The sequence below is a fragment of the Podarcis bocagei genome, assembly GCF_964188305.1.
Source record: "Podarcis bocagei genome assembly, chromosome: 6".
Taxonomy (NCBI): domain Eukaryota; kingdom Metazoa; phylum Chordata; class Lepidosauria; order Squamata; family Lacertidae; genus Podarcis; species Podarcis bocagei.
In genome coordinates, this window is record NC_138130.1 from 34,499,491 (window position 1) to 34,527,327 (window position 27,837).

At 43.0% G+C, this 27,837-nt stretch overlaps 2 protein-coding genes across 6 annotated transcripts; one reads left to right on the plus strand and one right to left on the minus strand.

Annotated features, from left to right (window-relative positions):
- Window positions 1-1,645: 1,645 nt before the first annotated feature.
- PLCXD1 (phosphatidylinositol specific phospholipase C X domain containing 1) lies at window positions 1,646-16,056 on the plus strand. 4 transcript variants are annotated; one of them, XM_081197129.1, is made up of 9 exons: window positions 1,646-1,876; window positions 2,755-2,854; window positions 4,151-4,312; window positions 5,989-6,138; window positions 7,142-7,278; window positions 7,574-7,702; window positions 11,777-11,932; window positions 13,356-13,539; window positions 14,281-16,056. In XM_081197129.1, exons 4-9 carry the CDS (start codon window positions 6,009-6,011, stop codon window positions 14,514-14,516), a joined length of 972 nt encoding a protein of 323 aa, XP_081053255.1. In that variant the 5' UTR covers window positions 1,646-1,876; window positions 2,755-2,854; window positions 4,151-4,312; window positions 5,989-6,008; the 3' UTR covers window positions 14,517-16,056. The 4 variants fall into 4 exon arrangements, with proteins under 4 accessions (XP_081053255.1, XP_081053253.1, XP_081053254.1 ...); XM_081197127.1 differs by lacking the exon at window positions 2,755-2,854; XM_081197128.1 differs by lacking the exons at window positions 2,755-2,854; window positions 4,151-4,312 and adding an exon at window positions 4,649-4,804 and having other exon boundaries at window positions 5,991-6,138.
- GTPBP6 (GTP binding protein 6 (putative)) lies at window positions 15,541-27,741 on the minus strand. 2 transcript variants are annotated; one of them, XM_081197096.1, is made up of 10 exons: window positions 27,256-27,741; window positions 26,558-26,695; window positions 25,746-25,816; window positions 24,651-24,781; window positions 23,358-23,428; window positions 21,766-21,924; window positions 19,592-19,800; window positions 18,247-18,395; window positions 16,892-17,044; window positions 15,541-16,210 (listed from the first exon to the last, which is right to left on the minus strand). In XM_081197096.1, the coding sequence occupies exons 1-10, from the start codon at window positions 27,614-27,616 to the stop codon at window positions 16,066-16,068; spliced, it is 1,587 nt and encodes a 528-aa protein (XP_081053222.1). In that variant the 5' UTR covers window positions 27,617-27,741; the 3' UTR covers window positions 15,541-16,065. The 2 variants fall into 2 exon arrangements, with proteins under 2 accessions (XP_081053222.1, XP_081053223.1); XM_081197097.1 differs by having other exon boundaries at window positions 27,218-27,441.
- Between the last annotated feature and the right edge of the window lie 96 nt (window positions 27,742-27,837).

Below are 27,837 nucleotides of genomic sequence, written 5' to 3' on the forward strand. Positions count from 1 at the left end.
CCCAACACATTTTAAAAGGACATTGGATCAGGCCAGTAGCCCATCGGCCCAGTATCCTAGACTTACAGTGGGCAAACAGATACCTGTGGGAAACCCGGAAGCAGGACCTGAGTATAACAATATTCTGTCGGCCTGCAATTCCCAGGAAACGACATTCAGATGCATATTGCCTCTGACAGTGGGGGTAGAACGTAGCCACTGTGGCCAGTAACCATACGATAGCCTTATGCTTAATTTCCAGCCAGCTGTTATGCCACAACGTCCTGCTGAAACCCTGTAACCAAAACCCTGATTTTATTTCCGCCCCACTTCGGTTGCCATGCAGACGGCAATAACGTGGCAGCGTTGGGCAAAGTGTCACAGAACAACCCCCCCCCCCAGTATCCAACAAATCCACTAATGTTGTGTGAAGAACATGCTGAAGAACATACAGTGGTGCCTCGCAAGACGAAAATAATTCGTTCCGTGAGTCTTTTCGTCTTGCGATGTTTTTCGTCTTGCGAAGCACGGTCCGTTGCAACTGCGCCTCTTCAAGCGGCTTTAAGAAAAAAGCGCAAGACGTTTCCGTCTTGCGAAGCAAGCCCATAGGGAAATTCGTCTAGCGAAGCAACGCAAAAACGGAAAACCCTTTCGTCTAGCGAGTTTTTCGTCTTGCGAGGCTTTCGTCTTGCGGGGCACCACTGTACACAGAAGGGATCCCAAGGTTTCAGAGGGTCATCTAGTCCAACCCCCTGCAATGAAGGCATCTCAACATGACGCGGTTCCCCCATCCAGTCTGAAACCACACCAGATGCTGCTTTGCTTTGCAAAGGTGCTAGCAGTTTTATCACCTTCCGTGCCCTAAGAACCTTTATATATATATAATTTATATATACACGTCCCTTGTGCAGACTACCCTACACGGGAGTAGCCAGGATTTATGTTGGGGGGGGGGGGAGGACTTTTGTGGAAGGGCAGAACCGATTTTGCATCTTAATAACTGTTGATATTTACTATTGTACTGTGTATTTTGGGTCTATGGACCGCAATGAAGCGCTCTCTCTCTCTCTCTCTGTGTGTGTGTGTGTGTGTGTGAGAGAGAGAGAGAGAGAGAGAGAGAGCTATCAGCGACTCCATTGGTCAGTTGGTTATTTTTATTTACTGTATTTGCTTGATTAAAAATCAGTACAAATCTGATGTTCTGCCTCCCTTAACAAAAGCCTGCCCCCCCCCCCAAAAAAATCCTGGCTACGCTCATGGTACTTTAGGAGTAATCCTGGAATCACAGAACCGTAGTGTTGGAAGGAGACCCTGGCGTTTAATTCTGAGAAAGCCTGAACCAGCCTGTTAGAAACCTCCCGTGGATGGGGCGCAGTCCCGCACCTCCGACGCGTGTTTATTCAATCGCGCGTGGGGTGTGCAGCTCGATCCGTATTTACTCGCAAGTAAGCCTTGCAAGGGTCTCTCGGCGCTTCTTCTGCCTCTCTCACCCACCCGCAATTCTGCTTCCGCGCTTTCATAACAAAGCCCTGATTTTGCAGTTTCAGATTTTGCTTCTCCTCGTCCCGCCCCAAATTCGGCTGCCCCCCCCACGCAAGAGGCGGGACGTTGGCGACAAGGACCAATCCCCGGGCTTGCATGCAAATCGAGGCCAGCGTGTGTTTGTTTTCATTTCCCGGTGCAGCGGCTTTTGGGAAAAGGCGAGTGTTGGATCCAGAATCTGAGCGGGCCCGGATTGAGAGAGGAAGCGAAGCGAGGTTCTGCTACTGCTGAGAGGAACGGGCAGCTGCGACCCCTACGCTGTGGAATTGCGTGCTGTGGAAAGCCAAATGTGACACGCGACAGGGCGATTTTGAAGAATGTCTCCTGGAACGGGATCTTTCTGATTCTTCCTCGAGTAAGTTAACAGTTTTTCTTTTTTTTAAAATAAAAATTATTTGATGCCTCCCGTCTCCGCTTTGCGCGCGAGCAACGATACAATCCTGTGCAGCCTTGTTTACTCTCGAAAGTGTGACTAGGACTGCAGCTTAAATATTTTCCCACAGCTGAATGTAGGGCATGTCCCGCGTCTCTAAGCAACCGGTTTTTTAACTGTGCCACCACAGCAGTAATCAAGTCTTACTGATAAACATCCGTCCCCATTGTTATATAGGACTTTCCCATTCAGTTTTTATAGTAGCATAACGTTCTAGGTGCTTTGTGTGTGTGTGTGTGTGTGTGTGAGAGAGAGAGAGAGCGGGAACTTGGATTATTTACAGACAATACCAATGCCCCGTTGAAATATTTGGCGCAAAATAACTTCCCAGGTGTCTATGGGGGGCGGGGAGGACGATCTACAAACGCATTAAATAAGAATTTTTACTTGAAATTTTGTATTGGGTCTGAAACCCGTGCCTCCCCTACCCCACGTCGTCTGTGAGCCTTTCAGTTCATCCGAGTTGGGTTGCTAAACTCTAAAAAGAAGTGCAAGACGGGAACTGTGAAATTGTGGACTTTGTGTTTTATGGATTGCTGATGTGTTCAAAACAAGCAGCATCCACAAATTCCAATAAATGCTTAGGGATGGTTCATACTTCACCAAAATATGAAATATCAGACCAAAATATGAATAAATGAGGCAATGTGTATCATATAAGTACATTTACTGGATTGCAAAGATAGAAGAGTTGAATGTATACTTCATGACAAATACAGAAAGATCCAGAATAAGGTACATGTTGCATTAAATACAGTTACATATTTAATATGTCTGGCTTCTTTTTTGTTAACTTGCAGGCACAGAGGAGCAGAGGGAGGGGAAGATTAAACCTTTTCCTTTGTACTCCAGGTCCAACTAAAATTGTCCCTCAAGCTGGGATTTGCTGTAGGACAGAAGGTGCTGTTGGTGAAACCATGAATTTATTGTAACATGTAGTTCAGCCTTGAACGTACAAGTTTTTAGGTCAAGTATGGGGAACTGGTGGCTCTCCAGATTTTGTTGGACTCCAACTCCCATCAGCCCCAGCCAGCATGGACAGCGGTTAGGAATGATGGGAAGTGAAGTCCAATAATACCTGGAGGGCTACAGGTTCTCCTTACCTGTTTAGAACTTTTCTCAAACATATGCACTGTAATTATGCAATTTTATGGTACAGTCATATAGCTTGAAGTATGATGTATAAATATAACAAATTAGAATATGAGTTAGCATCTCACATGGAATTCCTCGCAATAATGACCGTAAGCTAGAGGTTCCTTTACACATCAGGAACCTGTTGCTATTGCACATGAGGATCTTCTCACTAAACAGGCACGTGTTTGGTTTAGCAGATACTGTTACTACTGATCACCTGAATAGATGGGTGAGGTGATCTAGAATAGAGATCGTGAGAATTCTGCCATCGAATGAATGGTGCTCTAACATCTTTTTTTTTTGTTAGGGAGAAAGTTGGTTTGTTCTGACATTATTATTATTATGCATTTTTACCTGGCTTATAAGGTTCCTTAGGAGATTATGCCAGAGCTGCAGAAGCTTTAGCGTTACTGATTGGTAATTTATGTGTGGGAACAACTGACCTACTTAGGAAAACAATAGATAAGGAACGGCAGAAGGGATTTTACAAAAAAATAGGTTAATAGCCCGGTAGGAAATAAATCAGGTTGTGGCTGTCATGACCTCCTGTAGTCAGGCAATATTGGTCGCTATATATGGGGCAGATTAGGATGTGTTTGTATAGAGTCTAATCTGTGTTGTGCTCCCTGATGTTCCTAATTCTTACCAAATAAAGTATACATGGATTAATTTTGCCCAAATGACATCTGTTGTTATGTTGGGATTTTGTTGTATTATATCATGGACTGGCTGGATGCAGAGGAGTGTTGGGGGGCACCAGGTCGGGAACCCTCAAGGGAAACCCCTGGGGAAGAAGTCTCAGAGGCCAGGAGACTGGTAGTGGGACGATGGGTGAGAGGTCAGAGGGAGAAGAGGGAGCAGACTGGGAGGAAGAGGAGGTGTCAGAAGCTGAAGAGGCAACAGGGTTTAGTGAGCAGGGAGTAGCTGTGGCAGAGAGCAGTCCAGATTCAGAGGCAGGAGAGGAAGAGGGCCAGGAGATGGAGATGAGGCAGGCTGCTGAAGAATCCAGGGGGTCTCCCTCTCCTGTTGTGACCAACTCCCCCCACCCCGGTCTCACAGAACAGACAAAGAAATGAAGAGGGTGGAGCAATGAGAGACAAGATTATGAAGCCTCAGTCTGCTGGGGAAGAAACTGGGGGAAGAGCCTTAGAGAGTGGTGGGAAGGCTCTCACAACTGCCTCTTTGGGGCAAGACCTACTCAGAAGGATTGCTGTGACCACTAGATATGCACTGTTTTGGTTTCTTTGAATAAAGAGTTAACTTCAATGACACTGGTGGTGGTGTTGTTTTATTGCTGACCTATTCCTGACTCCAGCTTTTGACATACTGCATCTTTTGCAGTTCATGTAGTAAAATAGATTGATGGATTTGGGATGGGTATAGACCAGTGTTTCCCAGCCTTGGGTCTCCAGCTGCTTTTGGACTACAACTCCCATCATCTCTAGCTAGCAAGACCAGTGGTCAGGGATGATGGGAACTGTAGTCTGGAAACAGCTGGAGACCTAATGTTGGGAAACACTGGTATAGACTATCAATTTTATCAATATTATTTTCTAGCATATCAAATGCGAATGACTTACTCAAAATGTATTTTGGTATTGGACCAAGATTCTTCTTTCCACCACACCCCTTTGGCCATTTGACATAATTTTGATTGCAATCCTATATCAATTTGTCTGGGAGTCTGTTGAGCACAGTGGACCTTACTTCTGAGTAAGCATGCAAAGAATTGCACTGTTGATCTTGGTTTGTGGATGGCAGACTGTTCTTCCTAGTTACCTGTGTAAATGGTTGGGATTTTAGACATGGTAAAAAAAAGAAGTGTAGATGCCTTTTAAAACAAATTCCTGAAAACTGATTTTACAGTTCTTTGGGAAGTATATCCAAAACCATTGATATGCACTTTCAGGACAGGAAAAGGTAATTTGATTGGTTTATCTGCAAAGTGAAGGGGAAAAAAAGATGAATTCAGACAACCATATTCCCCCCCCCCTTCTGACTTTTGCAGTATCTAAGTACTGGGACTCAAACATAACCAGGTCATCTAAATGGGTCTTTGAAGTAGTGGACAACATAATACTTAGATGTTTTCAAATGCATTCTGACTTTAGGACACTATCATTTGTTAGATCCTTCCCAGTACTATTGGATTCCAAAGGCAGCTACAAAAGTCATCACATTAAGCGAAGAACCCAATTGTCTGAATCTATTATTGGGTATAGGCCTCTTTTAGATGGGTTGTTTTAATCCCATGCATATGCTTTAGGAGCAGTGATGCATATGGTGACTAGTGCCACTCACAGGTGAATTGACCTGGTGCCTGTAGGTCAGTTACCCAGTTCTGCCCTATTTGCCATGACTCAAAAAAAGGCGGTGATGAATTGTGCTGATGCATATCATTCCACCCACTGTCACAGCCCTTAGGCTGGTGCAATATAAATGGCTGCCTTGGAGGGCAGTTTATGACAGGTACGAAGGGTGCAACAAAGACTTGATGTGCAATTTTTTTGTCTAGTACATTAGTGCCCTCCAGGTATTTTAGATGGCAAGTATCTGAGGGATAGCTCATTCGGTAGAGCATGAGACTCTTAAATCTCAGGATGATGGGTTGAAGCCCCACGTTAGGCGAAAGATTCCTGCATTGCAGGGGATTGGATTAGATGACATTTGTGGTCCCTTCCAACTCTACAATTGCAGAGTTTGACTAAATTAGTCTTGGCTCTGATTCAGCACAGTAATTCTTACATTCTCATCTTAGAGTATTGTTATTAGTTTGTGGGTGCAAGACACCTATAATTCCTGAATTTAGTAAGTGTTAGAATTTAATCAGTGCCACAACTGTACTGTGCAATGAGAAGGTCGTACCGACGGAGCAGACTTAACTTCTCATTTTGTTCAGCTTCTTTTATAGAACATCATGCAAAAGGAGAAAATGAAGGGACGTTCAAAGAAGAAATCTGTTCACTTGTACAGTGACGGCGGCCAATGGATGTCTAATTTGCCAGAATGTCTCTGGGGCATTCCTCTCTCTAATTTGTCACTTCCAGGTAAATAGCACCAGCTTTTCAGTATCCTATTGCACTTAGATTTGGATTGGCTATGCTCCGTAGCATCTGTGCACTCCCACAAATGCAATATCAACATGTGTAGACCACATTTTGGAAATAGTTCTGGAGTGAGCTTCTTCCTGTCATGTTGACTGATGTTTTGGTGCCAGACAACTCAGTCAAGGAGCAGGCCCAACACCGAATCTCATCGACAAAATCTAATAGATGTAAGCCATATTGTTGGGGTATGTGTAAAAGGTAAAGGTACCCCTGACCATTAGGTCTAGTCATGGCCGACTCTGGGGTTGCGGTGCTCATCTCGCTTTATTGGCTGAGGGAGCCGGTGTACAGCTTCTGGATCATGTGGCCAGCATGACTATGCTACTTCTGGCAAACCAGAGCAGCTCACGGAAATGCCGTTTACCTTCCCACTGCCTATTTATCTACTTGCATTTTGACATGCTTTCGAACTGCTAGGTTGGCAGGAGCAGGGACCGAGCAATGGGAGCTCACCCCGTTGTGAGGATTCGAACCGCCGACCTTCTGATCGGCAAGTCCTAGGCTCTGTGGTTTAACCCACAGCGCCACCCGCGTCCCCTTGGGGTATGTGTAGTTTGCCCAAATTGTATCAAAAGGGTGGTTAGGAAATCCTAACTTAAAGCTTCTTGCTGAGGGAAAAGCACTAGCCAGGAATGATTTTCCTTTTTTGCCAGCCCTCCAGAAACAACAACCTTGGGAGGTTGTGTGATGGCTCAGAATCAGACATCACATGGATCTTGCTTTTCAACCCAGTCTCTCAGCCTCTAAGAAACTTGATGAAAGGGTTTGCACTGAGCTGGGATTTGATACCCGCTTTTCCCCACTGATAGATCTTTTTGCAATTATGTGCTTAGGGTGGGAATTGTGTGTAAAGCCACATGGTTTTAGAGATGAAGTTTTGTGCAGAGGGTAAGATTTGTCAAATGATTGGAAGTAGATTGACTTTACGTTTTTATTCCAATAGGAAGTCATGATGCTATGACTTATTGCTTGGATAAGGACTCGAAAGTGAGCATAAATGAATCCAAGTTGCTGCAGTTTATGGACAAGCATATGCACAGCATAGTACACCCAATTATTTTGAGGTGGTCTATAACACAGGTAAGCAGTTCTCAAACTTTCTGGTTCCTATGTCTTATTACTGAAGCTTGCTTTTTCAACAGTTAGCATGCTCACTCTGCTGTAAGGGCCATATGAGATGTACCATCCCACAGCTACCGCAAGGAGAAATAGAATAAATGTCCCCGATGTATTAAAAATGTTGAGGTTTGTGCTAAGCAACTTAACAGCATAATCTGCTGTCTTCTGAATACTATTTTTTATCTAAAGTCAAAAAAGTGTGCTACTGAGACAATTCAGTATTTCTCTTGTTTGCACTTTGTTTTTAACTTGACAGGTGCTGACTCTGTCAGAGCAACTGGATGCTGGAATAAGGTATTTTGATCTGAGGATTGCTCACAAGCCTGATGAACCTTCCATGAAATTGCACTTTGTTCATATGCTGTACACAACAGCGGTTGTAGAGGTACAGTTTTGCTTTCATAGCACTGAAGTATTTATTATTTCATATTATCATGGGATTTATTACCTGCCTTTCACCCTAAGGTCCCAGGGAGGACTTAAAACACAACATCACAATACAATTTAAAAAAGAGTTTAAGACAACTTACTGTAGTTACATATACAGTCATACCTCATGTTACATTTGCTTCAGGTTGAGCATTTTCAGGTTGTGTCCTGCGGCGACCCGGAAGTACCAGAACGGGTTACTTCCGGGTTTTGCTGCTTGTGTATGCACAGACGCACAAAATGACATCACACGCATGTGCAGAAGCAGTGAATTGCGACCTGCGTATGCACAGATGCAGGTTGCGTTCTTTTCAGGTTGCGAACGGGCCTCCAGAACGGACCCTGTTCGCAACCAGAGGTACCACTGTAATATGATCTAACTCCCCTAGATGTTGTACTCCCAACTCTCATCAGCCTCATCCATTGGCTAGGGATGATGGAGGCTGTAGCCCAATGTTTGGAGGGCTGCAGGTCCCCCAGCCCTGATCTAACTACTATTTAAGTAATATGGGGCATGTGCCAGCCCCTTCCTGGTGCAGGTGAAAAAGTTGCGTGTATGCCTCAATGTCTTATCTGTAACAGCCTTGTGTGGGGGCATATCCCATTTGAGGAAGAGTAATTCCATCAGTTTTACCATTGGCTTTTGGAACTATCAGGCTGTGTACTGGATCAGGCAGGTGCCAGGTAATTTGTCTGATTCTGCAGCCAGTGCAGAGAGTACTGACCCCTATGATCCTGCAAACAGTGCTGCAACTAGACATCCCATGCATACTAAGCAGGACTAGTTGGTCAGGCCATTTGCATTTTGTGTGCATGTATACATATGCATGGTTGCCATGGCTGTACCATGTCCTGTTGGCAGAGAAAGCACCACATCTGTACCAGGTGAATCAGAAACTTCACTTATGTGCTCCCAGGGCTTGGTATGGGTGCTGGTTCACTACAGACCAAGGTCTGTTTGTGAGTGCAGGGAATACGCTACCTTCCTACGGTCCAGATCATGGTCACTGATGCCATGATTTTCATTACAGAGTGCAATGGATCTGTATTGGAATGGAAGTTATTGAATGCCATTATGGCCTGAAAAAGATGTTAATTCCCCCCCCCCTTTTTTGGATCAAATGATCTTTAGTGTCAAAGTTCAAGGAGACGCTCCTTCAAGTCTGTAGTGTGGAAATATAGAACTAAGGACTTCTTTGGATGTTCTTCTGCATATGTCCTGTTGGAATGAAAAGGGCGCTGCTTAAACACATCTGTGTTTTACATGGATCCCGTTCAGTGGAGCTTGTCTAGAAAAATCCAAGGTCCTTGATGACTTTACCACAATATGAAAGTTTAAAACCAACATGCATGATTACGATTCTTTATTAAATTTATATCCTTCCCTTCCTCCCAAAGGAGCCCAGGGTGGCCTTGAGGACTGAAGGCATGTTAAAGTCAGAGAGCCTTCAATATCCAGCTTGGGTATTTTGTATTCATTCTGTAGCAATGGCCCTGTTCAGAAAAAAACCAGCAGTGCTTTATTTCCATTAAAATCTACAAACTTGCCCCATTGCTTTTGATCTTGTCTGTGCATGTCTCTTTTTTTCTGGATTGGGGCTGTTGCAATTCATTTGCAAGAATCTTGGTAGCTGTGAAGATGCAGTTGACTGGAATATTGGCTACTGTTATGCTGTTTTATAAATATCATAAGGATAGATCCAGACTAAGTTACTTTTGCTTAGCTCCCACTGAATGGGATTTAAGTTAAGGCACAGCTAACTTGTTAGCTTATTGAAGCTAACCTAACCAAATGTGTTATGGCTAGAGAGCGCAGCTCTCAAAAAGCTTTTTTCTCAGGCGTCCACCATTTCAATAAGACCCAAAACTTAGACTTACTAAGGATTCAGCAATTACCATGCCGACTCAGGTATAACATAGCAATTCCCTGTGATGTCTGGCTTTCATATTTTAATCTGTTTGAAGATTATTAGGATTCCACAGCAGGCTAAGCAACAATTACAGCAGACAAACATTACTAACCCTAAGTGTTCAAAATATGAATCAGCTTCTCAGAATTGCCTGACTGGCTTTGCAAAGCATGAATTAAAACACACTTCTGCTTCTCTTTTATTGGCCTTCTAGTTTCCAAGAGGTTGGAACAGATTGTTTTTCAAAATACTGAGATCCTGGTGTACCTAGATTTCCAAGAATAATAGATATGCAGACTGTGGTTCAAAACAAACTCTGGTCAGTTTTAGAACAAACCAACTTCAAGCCACAGTGTCTGAAGCTAACAAGTTTGCTTTATGTGGCAATCTCTGGTCCAAATTCCTTCTCCCGGCTGTCCAGAAGGAAAGCAAAGAATGTGTGAGCCCAAGACTTGTGGCTACTTCCTGGTGTGTGTAGTGCTAAAACATGGTTTACCAATAAGTGAGAACTAGACAATTGTGTTTGCCAAATATTTGGGTGCACTGGCCTTTATGGAGATTTCTGTACACACAGAAGCTTCCTCTGTGTTTTCTTTCTTTCTTTAATGAGCCAGGGAGCACACCACATGGACAGAAAAGGAATTCTGGTGCATACAGCCTTTCCCTTCCATGTAGAGGAGAGGTGGGGAAACCACAGCTTGAGGACGGCATGCAGCCTCCAGCCTCGCCCAATGTGGTCCTGACACCTCTCCCCAGAATATCCTGTAGCTCACTTTGATCAAGTGCCACCCAGCATGGAAGGAAATCAAGTTGCAAGTGGAGAAAAATATTGATTTCTGTCTTTGTGGCTAATTTTACTTCCCAGTTAGGCTGGAGAAAAAGAAGTCTCTGTAGATGGGTACACTCAAGAATCTTTGGATCACACCTTATGTATCTAATTAATCAGATCCTTTTTTTAATTATTAAATCAAATGGCCCATTAATTCTGCCTACTATGTGATGAATGTTCTGGGGGTTTTTGTATTGTATTTGATCTGTGGTTAACTTTAGGTTCTAATTATAACACTGCCATATTTATTGGAAAATAATGATTGAGCAACCCACCCCTAAGTTGATTGCTGTTATGTGTGCCAAGTGGATTTGATGTCAATAGGATTTGAGACTATGCAACAGATGTTAATATGAGCCTTTTAAACCCAAAGGCCTTCTGAGCTAGGATACCTCTTCTGTTTTGGTTTGTGGTTTTGTTTTGTTTTTTGGCATATGCAATGCAGGAACTTCAACTTAATCTTACATGACAGGTGGCCATCCAACCTCTGCTTAAAAACCTCCACCTCTCGTGGGAGTCTGTTCCACTGTTGAATAACTCTTCCTGTCAGACAGTAATGCAAACAGGGCAGAAATACTCTGCTGTGTCATAAGGACAGGTTACTTGCCACTTAGACTTGAAAATTAAAGTTGAGATTTTCAAGATCCCACAATTTAGTCAAGATTATTCTATACTTGCAATTACATCAAGTGGTTGTGTGTTTTTTTAGCTGTCTCTACTGTAGACAAGGTAAAGGACCCCTGGGCAGTTAAGTCCTGTCAAAGGCGACTATGGGGTGCGGTGCTCATCTCGCTTTACAGGCTGAGGGAGCCAGTGTTTGTCCACAGACAGCTTTCCGGGTCATGCGGCCAGCATGACTAAACCGCTTATGGCACAATGGAACATTGTGGCAGAAGCCAGAGCACATGGAAATGCCGTTTACCTTCCTGCCACAGTGGTGCCTATTTATCTACTTGCGCTGGTATACTTTTGAACTGCTAGGTTGGCAGGTGCTGGGACAGAACAACAGGAGCTCAAACCCGTCACATGGATTCAAACCGCCGACCTTCTGATCGGCAAACCCACGTCCCTGCATATTGTAGATAATATACTCAGCTTGCGTTAGCTAACATATGTCAAACAGGAAATGTGTAAAAAAAATTCCAATCCTGCACAATTAACATCACTGTATCTGTAGTATGCAACTTAGTGTCACTTGCGAAATTCATCAATTACAGGTTGCTGTTTGTTTCAGTTTCCTCGTAGCACTTAGCAGCTATTTATTTTACTTGTTTCGTGTTGGCTTTTGCAGGATGTCCTGTGGGATATTTTACGATGGTTAAGAAATCACCCCTGGGAGGTTGTCATTCTAGCTTTCAGAAATTTTGATGGATTAGATGAGGACCATCACCGCCATTTGGTCTCCCGTACAAAGGAAATCTTCAGTGGCAAACTGTGTCCTAGAAATGTAAGTTGCTTGGAATGTTTGGTTGTGAAGTTTCAAGATTGTAGAAGCCTTATTCACACTGGCCTGTTCAGGATGATACACTGAAATAAATAGGATTGCTCATGTACATATCCTCAAACTATGCTCTAATTGAATGAGATTCTGTACATATTAATATCAATACCCACATCCTTTTTGGTCAATAGGATTTCAAAAGATGCCCTGTGATTCAATGGCAATAGTGTTTAATTTCTTAAAATGAAAAAAGAAGTGTTGAGACTTGAGGCGCACTATCCAATTGGTGGATACAGAATGAAGCTAGTTAAAATGGAAAGGAACTCTTTGTCCGCTAACATTTTTCCACAACTCTTCGTCTGCTAACATTTTTGAAAACAGATTCCAGAGCGCAACCTTAGCACAAATTAAATTATGCTTTGCTATTACTGACATTACTAAGATGTTAAATGTTTCGGCATGTAAACATGTTGACGTAGTTAATTCCTTAAAGGTGTGCTACATTAAAAAAAGAAAGAAGCTGCAAAACAATAATGGCAACTTACATGGTTGCATCTAATTAAGTTCTACCCTGCATAGACCCATTGAAAGTGATGGACCAAATTTTGTCATGTGGCTTAATTTCAATGAGCTTGCGAGTAAAACACAGGATACAAGACCTAATTTACCCTCCCAAAATGAGCACCAATCATCTCCTGGCTGAAGTAAGCTTTTTCCAGGTTTGGTGGGGGTGTTCAGTATCTGGTCAAATGTAAAACATATCACTGAATAGTTGCTCCATTGATAGCAATGGGATTTACTCGCAGGCAGTACCACAGACAATTCTGTAGCCTGCTCCACATGGGTGTATGGATAATGAATTGGGGGTGCCAACTTGAATAAAATATGGGGGTGGGGGAAGAGGCAGGTAAGCCCTGCCCTACATAATTGATCACATAATGCAGCACATTTACACTATTTGTATACCAATGCCCATTAACTTTGGACCCCCCCCTTCGAATATTTTATTGGGGTGGAGGGTGCTGAAGGGACCTCAGTCCCTAGGAGTTGGCTCCTGTATAGTGAATTGTGCTGTGATTTTTTAAAAAACGTACTTAAGTAGGAAAGGAAGAAAGGTCCTTTGGTTTTTGAATAGACCCCAGTCCTAAGTTAGTGGATGGGCATCAAACTAGCGATGGTTATATTAAAAGTACATAGTCCATGGAAAGGGGTGGAGGAAGAGTCTCCATGAATTCAGTGGCCTTATCCTCAAAAGTGTCTTCCAATCCACTTGCAGCCATCTTACTGTCATATATTTTGCTATACAACTAGGGAAGTCATAGGAAGTATGACTTGGAACTTGAGGTTCCACAGAGCTGCCTTGAACTTGATCCTCATCCTTCCTGTTGAGCAACATGAATTCAGTATGTTGACTTCCCTTATCTTTCAGGTCACTCCGACCCTACGGAGCATGTGGTCCTCTGGCTACCAGGTTATTCTGTCCTATGACGATCCAGGACAAGTGACAAAGCACTGTGAGTTGTGGCCCGCGATTCCCTACTGGTGGGGAAATAAAACAACAGCGGCAGAGCTTATCCGTTACATGGAGATGAGGAAAAAGAATGGTCGCCCAGGTAATTGCTGCATTTTGATCTCCCAAATGGCCAGCTGGCTGGGGCTGATGGGGGTTGGAATCCAAATTCTGCAAATAGGAGGTGGAGTGCTTGGGTCCAGGAGAAAGGGTAGCTTACAACTGAGCAGAATTGCTCATGGGCAGGCAACTTGATTTTCTCTTCTGAGAAGCAAGATGTGCTCATCCATGTCAGTTCTGCTCTTAAGTGCCCATCTCTGGTACTTGAAATGAAAATCTAGAAAAAATCTAGAAAAAAATGAAGATCAACTGCTGAGGTAAGAGCCACAGTCTGTACTCAGCTGCACTGTAGGGCACATCCCCATACCTTTTAAATTTGTGTTTTAGTCCATGGAACTAATCTCTTCTTTTTTAGCTGGGTGGCCTTTTAGAATGATTTTATGCTCCTTGTGTTGGTTTTATGTGGATTTTATATTGAGGGTTTTGTTTTGTTTTTCATCAGATACAGTAAAACAGTCGTCTAAATTTTGTGAACTACGCTGATATGTGGTCAATGGGGTGGTCTACTAGATGGATAAATAAATGGCAAAAGTAATATCTGGCTTGCTCTCTGTGGTTTGTGAATGCAGCAGAACCAACATAGTGGTAGAAAGGGAGCAAGTCTGCTCTTCCTTGCTAAAATAAATAACGACACTCTATGCTGGTGCAGAAAACACATAACCAAAAGGGAATAAAATCACAGGAATTTCAGCTAGCAATTCTCTTTTTTCTTTTTTCCCTACAGCGGGATTATTTGTTGCAGGAATCAACCTCACTGGAGATTTAGGTTATATTCTCGCACATCTACGTGGATCTGTTAAGAAAATGACTCTTCCTGCTCTTCCATTCCTAAATCAGTGGGTTAAAAAACAGCGTCCTGGATCCAAGAAAGACTGTATCAACATAATTGCTGGAGACTTCATAGAAAAAAATAACTTTGTGGAAAACGTGATAGACCTTAATAGAAAATGTTTAAAATAGCATTGCAGCTTGGATGCATGCTTGGGTTAACTCCTAGCATGCTATCTCAAAAAAAAGAAGAAGAAACAAAAACCATAAATAACCCACCTACCTCATAGGAATGTTCTGAAGATTTTGCTTGCAGCTAGGATATGGATAAACCGAAGGTGGCTCCATGAAACTCATGGAAATTTCTATGAAAAGACCCAGTTTTCCTGGGAAGCATTTAGTGCAGTAATTGCACTATACTAATATACAATCTCCCAAAGCCCTGCTCGAAAAGATCTGTGCATTCCAATCTACCAGGGGATATATTACTGTGAAACATTGAGTGTTTGGGACAGGAATCCGGCAACCACAGGCAGGGCAGCATTCTATGCTGTTGTGTTCTGGGAGAATATGGGTGATACAAAAATGGAAAACCAGGAATGCAGGCTCCCACAGTTAAGGAATTGGCTCATCTTGAAAGCTTTTAAAAGACATGCGCAGCTTTTCTTCTTGGTTCGAAAGCCAAGCTGTATCAAGTTCCCAAAAAGCTGCGTGCTAAGTGAGACAGCGACTCTTGATTGCGTGCTCAACTACACTAAGTCTGTAAAATTCTGCAGGGTTACCAAATCCATCAAGGCTTACTTATGGAAAAATAAGGAATGTGATTGAAGTTCATGGTTTAGGAACCACTAGGAACACTAGGAAGACAGGAGTGCCTGGCGTGCTCTGGTCCATGGGGTCACGAAGAGTCGTACACGACTAAACAACAACCGCAACAACAAGGGACAAAATGTTTAGCTAGAGCATCATGTTCACCACGGTAGGCAACAGGAAGGGCAATACTGGTTCCAAAAGCAAACCTTAGGGAGTCATACTGAATAAATAAGAGCACTGGACTTCAACCACTATGTAGCAGCGTTACAGAAAAAGCTAACCTACTTCTATGAAGGGTATAAGAAAGGAACAGCAGCAGAAAGGCTGACTAATGTATTCCAGAATCCCTAGTCAGTGTTAACAGTTCTAAGTGTACATTGCAAAAAATAGAGCTACAATCAAGTTTCCCCTCAAGGCATTAAATATTTATTTTTGTTAAAGGAGCGGAGCCCAGGGCTGTAATATAAAACTTTGGGACTTTTCTTCTCCAAATAAGTAAGTACTTCTTAACAAAGTGTCAGGAATTGTAATACGGAAGTTAGAGCAGCATTAGCAGTCTGGAAAATCACGGCAACGTTTCTGATAAAACAACATTCACTTTGATTAAAAATTAGCTTTCTGACTGATAACAAACCCTGCATATAAGCAGTTGAATAGATCTGCCACTTTGCCAAGAATGGGTGGTTTCATGCAATTCCCCATAAACCGAAAGTGTTGCAACTGTCTCATGACATTTTCACAAATACGCTTCTTCAACAATTCAAGGCAAACAGTTCCTGGTCTGTCTGAAGCAAACAGGATGAAGCTCTATATTCTAGCAAAGCTCTCTCTCGCTCTCTCTCTCTGTGTGTGTGTGTGTGTGTGTGTGTGTTTAACAGCTCTGTAATACCTATTAAACAGAGACTCTCTGCAAAGGTAATTTATCTTGTTAACTGCAAGAGGAATAACTTGATCGAGGAAACAGTCTTTTGTATTTGCCCAAAGTGGAATTGTTTATGATCACCTTCACGTTGGCTGTACCATCTTCAGGAACAACATCCACATCTTGCACTGTCGCTTCTTTGTAGAGCCAACTAGAAAGGCAGAAAACAGTGAGTGCCTTATAGACATTGGCTGTATGCAGACAAACACCAATCTCTGGAGTATTAGGAACACTGTGTGCTTATGCACTCACTCCTACCCTTGCATACTCGGATTAATAAGCAGTTCCCTGGTCTGAGCAAATGCTCCAAATCAGGATTGCAGTTCACTTTGCACAATACTCGTAAATACTTCGTGTGAGGTGGGCACAGGAAGGAGGTAGGGTAGGGCTGGGGGCTCCCTAAACCAATATGAAGAATAAGAACTCCTTAGCTTCCTTCTACATTGAAGCAAAGCAGTCCTGTGACTGCAGCCTAGACAATCAATGGGAAACATTGTGTTGTGTAGCAGCAGCAGCAGCAGCAGCAGCAGCAGCAGCAGCATGATTACAAGTTACTGGCCTGGTAGCACCCAAGGACATATTTCACCAGACTCAAGGTCAAGAAAGCTAACTAACACACCAAGAAGGGAATCCTTTCAGCTTTAACTGTTACAACAGAACCAGCAGAACACAGGCAAGCTGTGGGTTTGGCAAGGAAAATGAAGCTATTTTTTAAAGATGGCTAAAACTTTGCTGTGGCGAAAGACCTCAAAGCTATCTGCGTTTGATGAAAAAGATCCTCAATACAAATTTGCTCTACAACAAACGCCCCGTAACCAGTAAGTAGCCTTACCTGAGCTGAGGTCCAGATAGATCGATTTTAATTGTCATAATGTTTTTCCCAGTTACTTTCAAAACTCTGCTGTCTATTTCCTTTTTTAATTCTTCTAAACCATGCCCGAGGAGAGCAGAAATGGCCATGGCTTCTGGCTCAGCCGGATGGTACCTCAAAGAAAGCAGAGGTCAGAAAGTCAGGTCTTGGCAGCAGGAAACAATATAGTTGATACACAGTGTGTTTTGTTGCTGTGGGCCTAGGAATGTTTCAGACATATTAAGATGATGCTCATATTTTGATTCCATTCTATGTAAGAAGAACATTCAGGAATTAAGCTCCAAGATCATTTTGTTTGGGGAAAATTCAAGAGTATCAGGATCAGAAGAATGGTAAAATTTGGGTATAAAATCAAACATGATCATGCATGTGGTTGACTCCGGTTCCTACCACTATCTAGTATCAAAAATATTGAAGTAAATGCAAGGTTCTTTCGCTCTTAAACCAATCACATAGCTCAGGTGCTACAACTGTCTTCACCGTAAATGTAGTACAAATTACCGTATTTTTTGCACCATAACACTCACTTTTTTCCTCCTAAAAAGTAAGGGGAAGTGTCTGTGCGTGTTATGGAGGGAATGCCTACGGGTGGCATGCCTACGGATTTTCCTCCTCTAAAAACTACGTGCGTGTTATGGTCGGGTGCGTGTTATAGAGCGAAAAATACGGTACTTTTTTCTTCATTATGGTCTTCTGTAAGTGCAACTTTTCAATTCCCAAAGTGTTGCATGCTTCTGAGCCTCTTTAAAAGCAAGCAGCTCTTTTGAGGGTTGTAAATATTAAATGGTTTATTTCTATTTTATTGATATTTATAAACGAAGAAACTCATAAACCAGTCAATCCAGTTTAAAGGACACAACATAATTTATATTTAAATAACGTTTAAAACTGAGGAAATCAATAAAACACAAACTGTTGTGTGCTGGATTCCACCTAGCAGCCATTTGCCATTGTGAGTTAGAGAAAATGTATCAATTTTTGGCCATGCTGAGTGGAATTCAACCATCCGCCCTGCATTCATGGAAGACCTTTTGACTCGGCAGAAGCCTCTGCTAACCCCTGTAGCCCTCCGGAGAGTGGAAGGATTTTCCAGACCAGTGTGGAGGTGTCTGATGGATCAAAAGCCCTTCCATGAGTGCCAGGGATTCCACCCACTGACTTTTGGCTCTTGTCCAGGTTGACAGGGCCGTGGCGTTTTGCCAGCAATGCAGAAAATGAATCTGGAACATTGCAGCTCATTGCGATACTCTAGTTTAACTTGATTAAGAACTGAGATAGCTGGGAGATATAGACAATAACATTCTGTTACCTCTTACCTATTTATCAAATCCACTTTATTGTGAACTTCAATAATTGACTCCAGTAGGTGGTTGGGAAGATTAAGTTTCCTGAGAACCGATAGCACGCTTTCCTTCTGGAGGCTGCTTTCTGGATGGCTAACATCCCTCACGTGTACAATTAAATCCTAGTAACAAATAATATGCATGCCCCAAAAGGTGCTGAGTTATTTGACTTTTAAAAGAGAGCTGTAAGAGAGAAGGATAGTGTTTCATCCTGCTATTTGATGAGGTACAAAACTGAACTCTAGGTGAAGTATTATTTGGCTAATTTCTAGAGTGCCTGTTTACTTTCCTAAGAAGTAGAAATTGCTTTAATCTCTAGCATATATTAACATTAACTATAGACCCTACGCAATTTGACCTTCTCCTAAGGCTAGAGGTGGAAGTCTTTGGAACAACAGAGGAAAAATAGACCAGGAAAAAGAAACTTTTGAAAAAGCTAAACGGATGCCTCCAACCAGATAAAACTGAACCAAAATCACACCCATGTAAAGCTCCTTTCGTCAAATTCTCTTGCATTACTCTGTAGTATTTAAGATATGTGACACAAATGAGGGCTTAAAATAAACCTATTTCTGAGACAGACCCAATAAGGTTGAAGTTAGCAAGCAGTTCAGCATATCTAGGTTGTTTTTGGAAATCAATGTAAGAATCAATGTAATAACTATTACGGGGGTTGGGTGAGCTGCCCCCCTTAGGTTTGATATTTTGCTAAACAGATTAAAAACTTAGTATCTAAAGTCCTCACTTATGACAATAAAGGTAAAGGACCCCTAACAGTGAAGTCCAGTCGTGAATGACACTGGGGTTGTGGCGCTCATCTTGCTTTATTGACCAAGGGAGCTCACGTTTGTCTGCAGACAGCCCCCCCCCCCCCGGTCAAGTGGCCAGCATGACTAAACCGCTTCTGGTGAAACCAGAGTAGCGCACGGAAACACCATTTACCTTCCTGCTGGAGCGGTACCTATTTATCTACTTGCACTTTGACTTGCTTTTGAACTGCTAGGTTGGCAGGAGCAGGGACCAAGCAATGGGAGCTCACCTCGCCGCAAAGATTCGAACTGCCAACCTTCCAATCGGCAAGCCCTAGGCTTAGTGGTTTAGACCACAGCGCCACCCGCGTCCTCACTTATGACAATGTCCAATACAAATTGAGCGCAGTATGTTGCAGTCCTCAACTCTTCCTGTAGGTTAGTTAAACAGAAGCCTATAAATTCCTCAGAAACAAGTGCTAGTATCCAGGGGACCAGTATTTGCACCCACCTAAAGCCAAATTGGCTTTTAGGCTCCATGTCTGTTGAATGGTGGTGGTTGTACTTACTGAGCAGGCTACATCTTCTAATGTAGCTGAAAACGATTCCACGAGGTCATGGGGCAGCTGAGACAGAAATCCAATCGTGTCAACATACAGGACGGTCAGACATGATGGCAGGAGGCCAGCATGGGCTGTAATGTCCAATGTTGCAAAGAGCTGATCTTGAGGCTGCAGTGCTGAATCCCCAGTAAGGGCCTTGATTAGAGTGGTTTTACCTAACAGAAAGTAAGGAAGGAAGGAAGTGAAAGCTGAACCAGCCACAATTATAAAGGGGGGGGGGGGAGTTAATGGGATGGAGACTTGTCATTTATAGAAGCACAAAACCAGCCACCGTTTCAATACTATTTTATAATCTATATGTTGGTGCACATCAGTGTGTTACGGACAGGTGTTCAGGAGATCATGATCCGCCAGGTTTCATTTGACCAGATTGACTCAGTGGATTTGTAACTGGATGACTGACCGAACCCAAAGAGTGCTCATCAATGGTTCCTCTTCATCCTGGAGAAGAGTGACTAGTGGGGTGCCACAGGGTTCTGTCTTGGGCCCGGTCTTATTCAACATCTTTATCAACGACTTGGATGATGGACTCAAGGGCATCCTGATCAAATTTGCAGATGGCACCAAACTGGGAGGGGTGGCTAACACCCCAGAGGACAGGATCACACTTCAAAACGACCTTGACAGATTAGAGAACTGGGCAAAAACAAACAAGATGAATTTTAACAGGGAGAAATGTAAAGTATTGCACTTGGGCAAAAAAAATGAGAGGCACAAATACAAGATGGGGGACACCTGGCTTGAGAGCAGTACATGTGAAAAGGATCTAGGAGTCTTGGTTGACCACAAACTTGACATGAGCCAACAGTGTGACGCGGCAGCTAAAAAAGCCAATGCAATTCTGGGCTGCATCAATAGGAGTATAGCATCTAGATCAAGGGAAGTAATAGTGCCACTGTATTCTGCTCTGGTCAGACCTCACCTGGAGTACTGTGTCCAGTTCTGGGCACCACAATTCAAGAAGGACACTGACAAACTGGAACGTGTCCAGAGGAGGGCAACCAAAATGGTCAAAGGCCTGGAAACGATGCCTTATGAGGAACGGCTAAGGGAGCTGGGCATGTTTAGCCTGGAGAAGAGGAGGTTAAGGGGTGATATGATAGCCATGTTCAAATATATAAAAGGATGTCACATAGAGGAGGGAGAAAGGTTGTTTTCTGCTGCTCCAGAGAAGCGGACACGGAGCAATGGATCCAAACTACAAGAAAGAAGATTCCACCTAAACATTCGGAAGAACTTCCTGACAGTAAGAGCTGTTCGACAGTGGAATTTGCTGCCAAGGAGTGTGGTGGAGTCTCCTACTTTGGAGGTCTTTAAGCAGAGGCTTGACAACCATATGTCAGGAGTGCTCTGATGGTGTTTCCTGCTTGGCAGGGGGTTGGACTCGATGGCCCTTGTGGTCTCTTCCAACTCTATGATTCTATGATTCTAAGGAAGTGTGCCTGTGAGTCTTTATATGACTTGTAGGGGGTTCCAGGTTCCGAGTCCCTTCCCTTCCCTTCCCCAAAGAAAGCTATGGAGCTAAGTGGTCAGCACCTTTCTGTGAAATGAGCCAGCCTGGCTGCTTCCACCTGTCAGCATTTGCAGCCAAGGAGTGAAATCAGAGCTGCGATTGATGAGAGGGTTGTTTCAACACCAGTAACAGGAAACCCCGAGGTCCTAAACAGCGTGTATTTCCCCTTTAGTGCACTTTCGCTGCTTCTGTCTTATTTTCTAGTGGTCCTTGAAATCTCTGCAGTTTTCAATTCTTTTTCTCCTACATATCAGGCTCCACCTATCTTGTGGTGGGATCTGCTACTCCCTGTAAGTTAATTCTGAAATAATACTACACAATAAACACAGATGCGTGTTCAGGAATCCCCTTCCACACATGTCAAATGCAAAATGTGAAAACTTTGCAAAGAGGCTTAGGCACTACCATTTATCAAGGATTTTAGCTATGCGGGAAGCTCTACTAAGTAACAAAAAAGCACTTTGTTTTCTTGAGAAGAACTGGCATGGATACATGTTACAGTCCAAGAATTAATACTTCCTTACACAAAGCTCCCTTCACATTTACATGAATTTCCGGCAAGTACTTAAATACTAGCAACATAAGCATTTGTGGTGCTGTTCCCTACCACAATTAGTGTAGCCCATTACTGAAATAGTAGGAAACTCTGACTTTCTTCTTTGACTTCTGAGTAAGCGCCTTTTTCTTCTAAGCCTCTCTAGTGCTTTTCGAATTTTTAGTTCCTTTTCTTTTAAGAGGCGAAGTTGCACTTCCATGAACGTTTCACCTGAAAAGCAAGTAGCAGCAAAGCAAAAATCACCCATTTGGAACACATGAGGGAAACAAGGGTGACACCAAAGATTAAGTCTTTGCAAAATTATTATTTTAAAAAAATAATCACACAACAGTAAAAATAAAAGCTGGAAACAATCCGAAAAGTCATGTATCATTTTTGTTAAAATATAACAGTTTCCATCATCAGTAATGGTAATATAAAGAATTTTAATATACACTGGAACCTCGGGTTACGTTACCCTCGGGTAATGTAAACTTCGGGTTGCGAAAGCGGCAAACCCGGAAGTGTTTCGCCACTCGCACATGCGCAGAAGTGGTCTACTGCTGCACGCACATGCGCAGAAGAGGTCTCTCTGGTTGAGAAAACTTTGGCCGGACCTCCGGAATGGATCCCGTTAACAACCGGAGGTACCACTGCATATGAAAATAAAATTTTGGAAGGAATATGAAGGATTCAGCAGTTGGTGGAACACAATAAAAAGTGTGTATAGAGTGGTAACTAGTTATGAACTTAATTCATTCCGGAGTTCCGTTCTTAACCTGAAACCGTTCTTAACCTGAGGTACCACTTTAACTAATGGGGCCTCCTGCTGCCGCCTCGCGATTTCTGTTCTCATCCTGAGGTAAAGTTCTTAATCCGAGGTACTACTTCTGGGTTAGCGGAGTCTATAACCCGAAGTGTTTGTAACCTGAGGTACCACTGTATTGCTTAGATGTATAGAACATTGAACATGACTGCCACACCTGCCTATTGCAGCTAGAATAGTCTTTAACCTTGAACATACTAGCACAGGCATGCCTTTTTCAGGAAAGATCTGTAAAAATGATGCCAGACTCCCTTTTATTCTGACCCCAGTTCTCACATAATGCTAAGCCAAATCATGAGTAGGCAAGTATGTGGGTATTCAGAGCAGACATCACACCTGCATCATTCCTCCAGCTACTGTCCTGCTACCTGGAGCTAAGCCATGGTTTTGGCTTGACATTATTTCTGAACCCAAGGTCATGGTAAACGAAGAGCCACGGGTAAGCCAAGAAAAAAAGCTTGGCTTTAGCTCATGCTTTGTTGGGACACAAACCATGAGTTGGATTTGGATGCAACGCCAAACCAAACTACGGCTTATCTCCAGGTAGCATGGCAACAGCAGAATCGGAGGAAGAGCAAGGCAGCAGCAATTCATGCTTAGCTATGGTATAAATTAGCATTACGTGCTAACCAGGCCACAGATTTTCCTGGAGAATCCACAGAACCAAGTCTAAGTGAACGTGTTTCATATGCATGGCTCTAAAGGAATCATTACAAGAACAGTTCCATAAAGACAAACTGCTTGTGAGTGGTAATCAGTGTTTGCATCAAAGCCCTTGATTGCAATAGTGATGGAGTGAGTTTTTTTACTATTAATTTCCACAATAAATGCAGCCTACCTGAACCCATAATGTATCTTGAGCCACCTCTCTGCTGATCCAACCGATTGACATCATTTCTTACATTGGTCCTGAGGGATAAAAAAATTAATATGCCTTTCAGTGGCCATAAAAGTCTATTGACAGTTAAGTTACAATGGATGCAACTCAGATAAAATTAGTTGAAAACAATGCAAGAAGTTAGTTGGCGTTAAAGTAAATACCATTGCTTTTAATGAGATCTAAAGCACAAGCCTAGGGATGTGGGTGGCGCTGTGGGTTAAACCACAGAGCCTAGGACTTGCTGATCAGAAGGTCGGCGGTTCGAATCCCCGCGACAGGGTGAGCTCCCGTTGCTCGGCCCCAGCTCCTGTCAACCTAGTAGTTTGAAAGCACACCAGTGCAAGTAGATAAATAGGTACTGCTCCGGCGGGAAGGTAAACGGCGTTTCTGTGCACTGCTCTGGTTCGCCAGAAGCGGCTTAGTCATGCTGGCCACATGACCTGGAAGCTGTACGCCGGCTCCATCGGCCATTAAAGCGAGATGAGCGCCACAACCCCAGAGTCGGCCACAACTGGATCGAATGGTCAGGAGTCCCTTTACTTTTAAAGCACAAGCCTATACATGCCTAGCCAGAAGTTAAACCCCACTGAGTTTGACAGCACCTGCTCCCAGCTAAGTTGGCATAGGACTGTAATCTTACACATAATTAACATTAGCTAAGATAAGAGCCAGTCTGTGATTCCTTCTGATCGTTTAAACATACAGTAATACTTTCATTGACAAAGAAATCTGTTTTATGGTACTATGCTGATGATGATTTCACACATAAAAAAGTATGTTAAGGGTCTATCAGAACTTCTGAAAACTACATACACAGCCCTGAAAGGACATGAAGTGCCGAATAAGTACTCATAAAAAACTGTAATGATAAAAAAAAAATTCCATGTATATAACTTTTACCAAAAAAAGGTAACTGCTAAAGCTGCTTTTATATGTTGTAAGCTGCCATGTTATATTTTATATTTTTTTCAAATAAAGCATACAAACCAGTCTTCCCCAGTTTGGCGTTCTATTGATATTTCAGACTACAACTCCTATCAGCTTCAGCCAACATGGTCTGTTGTAGCTGTAGGGAATTGTAGTTCCAAACATCTGGGGGGCACCAAGCTGGGAAAGACTGATCTAAGCTTTGTAATACAGTCGTTAACTACATCTATAAGTATATTACACAAGAGGCATGTCGATTTTAAGTTATTATCTGAAAGCGTTTCTGCTTTCTGTTCAGATACTAACATGCAGTGCTTCAAGTACCTTAGAAGTGGGATTTCAGCCAATGCTATCTGGAGCTTTGCCTCTTTTGTTCGAGCATTGCAGCGGAAAATATGAAGGACGACTGTGTATCTGTCAAAGACCTTCACTTGCCAGGCTTCTTCAAGTTCTTTCTTTTAAAAGATAAAATAAACTGAAGGTTTTTATATTGCCTGTGAATTTGATGGAATTCAGAATTTTAACAATGTACTGCTGTAAAAGTAGCATCTAATGGCTTTAAGGACTTGATTGTAAAACCTATCAGAACAGCTCACGCCAATGAAAGTGGCAAAAGCAAAACCTCGTGCTTCATTTCCTGCATATTTATAGCCCTCTGATATAGAAGATGTCACTCCTGGAATGGGGATGGACCAAGTAGCCTCATCCCATAGCTTCATGCGAACAACACAACTATCTGTACCAACAGACCCTTCACACGTACAGCTGTACGTGCAAAGGCTTCTATGTGACTTGGAAACTGAACTGCACAGACTTCTGGACTGCATAGAAGGCTTTGTGTAAAGTTTCTTATCAGCACACAGTCATGTTGTTAATGCAAAGGCATGGGAGTGAGGTCTATGTATCCCTGGCCCTTTGCTGGACAACACAGGAGCAATATATTCTGAAGAAGGCTCTATGCTAGCTGGTACCTAGTGGAGTCGATTGAGTAAACTACTGCATTACAACATTGTGTGGTCTGTATTTATGCTACAGAGGGGAAATGTCATCACAAGGAAGTATTTGAGGTGCAAGTAAGAGAATGCCTAGTTCAGTTTTTCATGTGTATATTACAAACTGATGCATGAAAAGGCAATAACACATGGAATATGGAAACATATTTAGGTAAATTTTAGTGATGTTTAGCCATGAAGCAAACATCATACTCTGTCATAGTCCAATCCTATGCAGGTTTACTTAGCCTGTTCAACAGCTAGCGAATAAAATCAGAGTTATTTCTCAACTACTGGACTTCTGGACTACTACTAAATCAATGATTTATGCAGATTCTTAGCTACATTCACACTATATCAATATAATAAAAATATTCCAGAACCACGAAGGAAGACTTGTTAGCTTAGATATAAAACTTTGGATTACCTTTGTTAGAGGAGAAAGCCTTTCAACATTTACGAAGACAGATGATACGTTTGACAGTCCTTTAATCTTATCTAAATGAAAAGTATTGAGATACATAATTTTGTAACATAATGACTTTTTTTTTTTAAAAGGGAACTAGTAGCCCTGCATTTTAGGCATTTCTCAAGGACTGGCAGGGCAGGCACCCACTCCCTCTGCAGTGTCCTACAAATACTCATTAATCACATTCCTAGGGGCAATTCACACCCTCAGGTAAGGCAAGAGTTTCAGCACCAGTCATTTGCTAAGAAAACATCTGACTCACTCTTGCACATAGCCAGATTATAGCATTATACTTGAACTACTACCAGTATCTGATGTTGGATTAATGTATATGGATATTAATCTGTTTCCCCAATTTGGGTGCATTAGAAAACAACAAAAGTGCAACAGCTGATGCATGCAGGGAAGGGGTAAGCGGGTAGTACACATGCAGAAAGCTTGCTCAGAATTTAATAAGCCGCAGGTTACAGAGAGTTAAACTGAACCAGTCTATTATGTACAGTCAACTGTTATATATTATAGCAAACCTAAACATTTCACTGAAACAGTCACAGTGATATATTTCAAAGTTATAGCCATTAAAAACAAAACAAAACTGATTTAGAACATGTAGCATTTAAATTACTATTAAATTAAATTACTACATAAGATACTATGGTATCTTATGGTTAGATACCATGAGGTTTTGTTTCATTTTATGAAAATGGTAATGTGAAGACTTAAAGGAGAAAAGAAAAAAGCTTCAAAGCTTCCTACAGGTATCGTCTTACCAGTCAGAAGCTGAAAATTCCCTTTACCAAAGATAAATTTCTTGTCAGGAACTTTTGTAGAAAGGATTATTTTATCTACAACTGTCCAGTTCTGTATGGTGTTTATGAGAGCAGCAGCCTCAGCTAGTTGTAGTTCAGCTGTCAGTTGGGAGAGAAAAATGATACAAATACAGTTCTAGTCACATAATAACACCCATTTTCAAGATCTGTTTATCCATAAAGACACAGTTATAATGAAAAGTACATCTACGAAATGAAATCTTGGAATGTTAACCCCCTTCAAGCTAGAGGCAATGTCACGTTTAGAGATGGAGACACCAGTCTGTTTCTGTTCCAAGTCAGTTTCACATGTGCTCAAAGTCCCTTGAACCCGTGCAGAAGTCACCCCAAATTCAGCTTAATGCATGTCACCGTAACTGTATTATTAACAATAATTGCCTCTATATCCCTCCCTTTTCCCTATGGAGCTCAAGGGGGTGTGCATGGATGTCCTCCACCCCATCTTATTTAATCCCCTGAGAGGTAGGTTAGGCTGAGAGGCAGCTGACTTGTTAATGACTTGGGCTGGTTTCTATGCCTGGTTGCCAACACCGTTACTCCATGTGCGAGTACAACACACAGGAGGGCAAGCTGGGCGCAGCTGCGTTGCAGACACACCACCTTTCTTGTGTGGCTGTGCCTGACGTCTGGCATCACACCTGTGGTCAGCTGCGGCTTGCCTGGCCCCCATTTCACAGCTGGATGAACAATGAACACTTTCTGGGCGTCAAGAGGGAGAGTGGGCAGGCTCGGTTCCAGCAGATCTTCATCTATGTCCAGCCCGTCCTCGTCTTCCCCGTCTTCTTCCTCGTCGCCCCCTGCTCCATAGCTGCTCCGCTTGCCGTCGCAACCCCTCCTTCCCTTAGCAGGCCCATGGCCAGACTCCGGGAGCCGATAGCTGGCGCCAGTGGCGTGCCAAAACCTGACCGGAGCGGGCGCCAAACGCCCAGCCGGGGGGAGAGGAACAGCGACGCGCAACTTCTGCAGCAGCTGCCGCCACCGAAAACTCACGAGGACCATGGCGCGCGCGTGTGTGTAACACCCTTTAAGTCCCCCCAGTCGCGATTTGTCCGTCTCCCAAAACACGCCCCGCGGGTCCCATCACCGGTTGGAACAGAGCCGGGCGCAAAGCCCAGCCCCCCTCCTCCAGCTCCGCCCACCGCCAACTCGGAGCAGAAGCAGTTGCCATGAGAGGGGCGGGGCTTGAAGGAAGAGCGGTCCAAAGCGGAAATCTCGTTCCT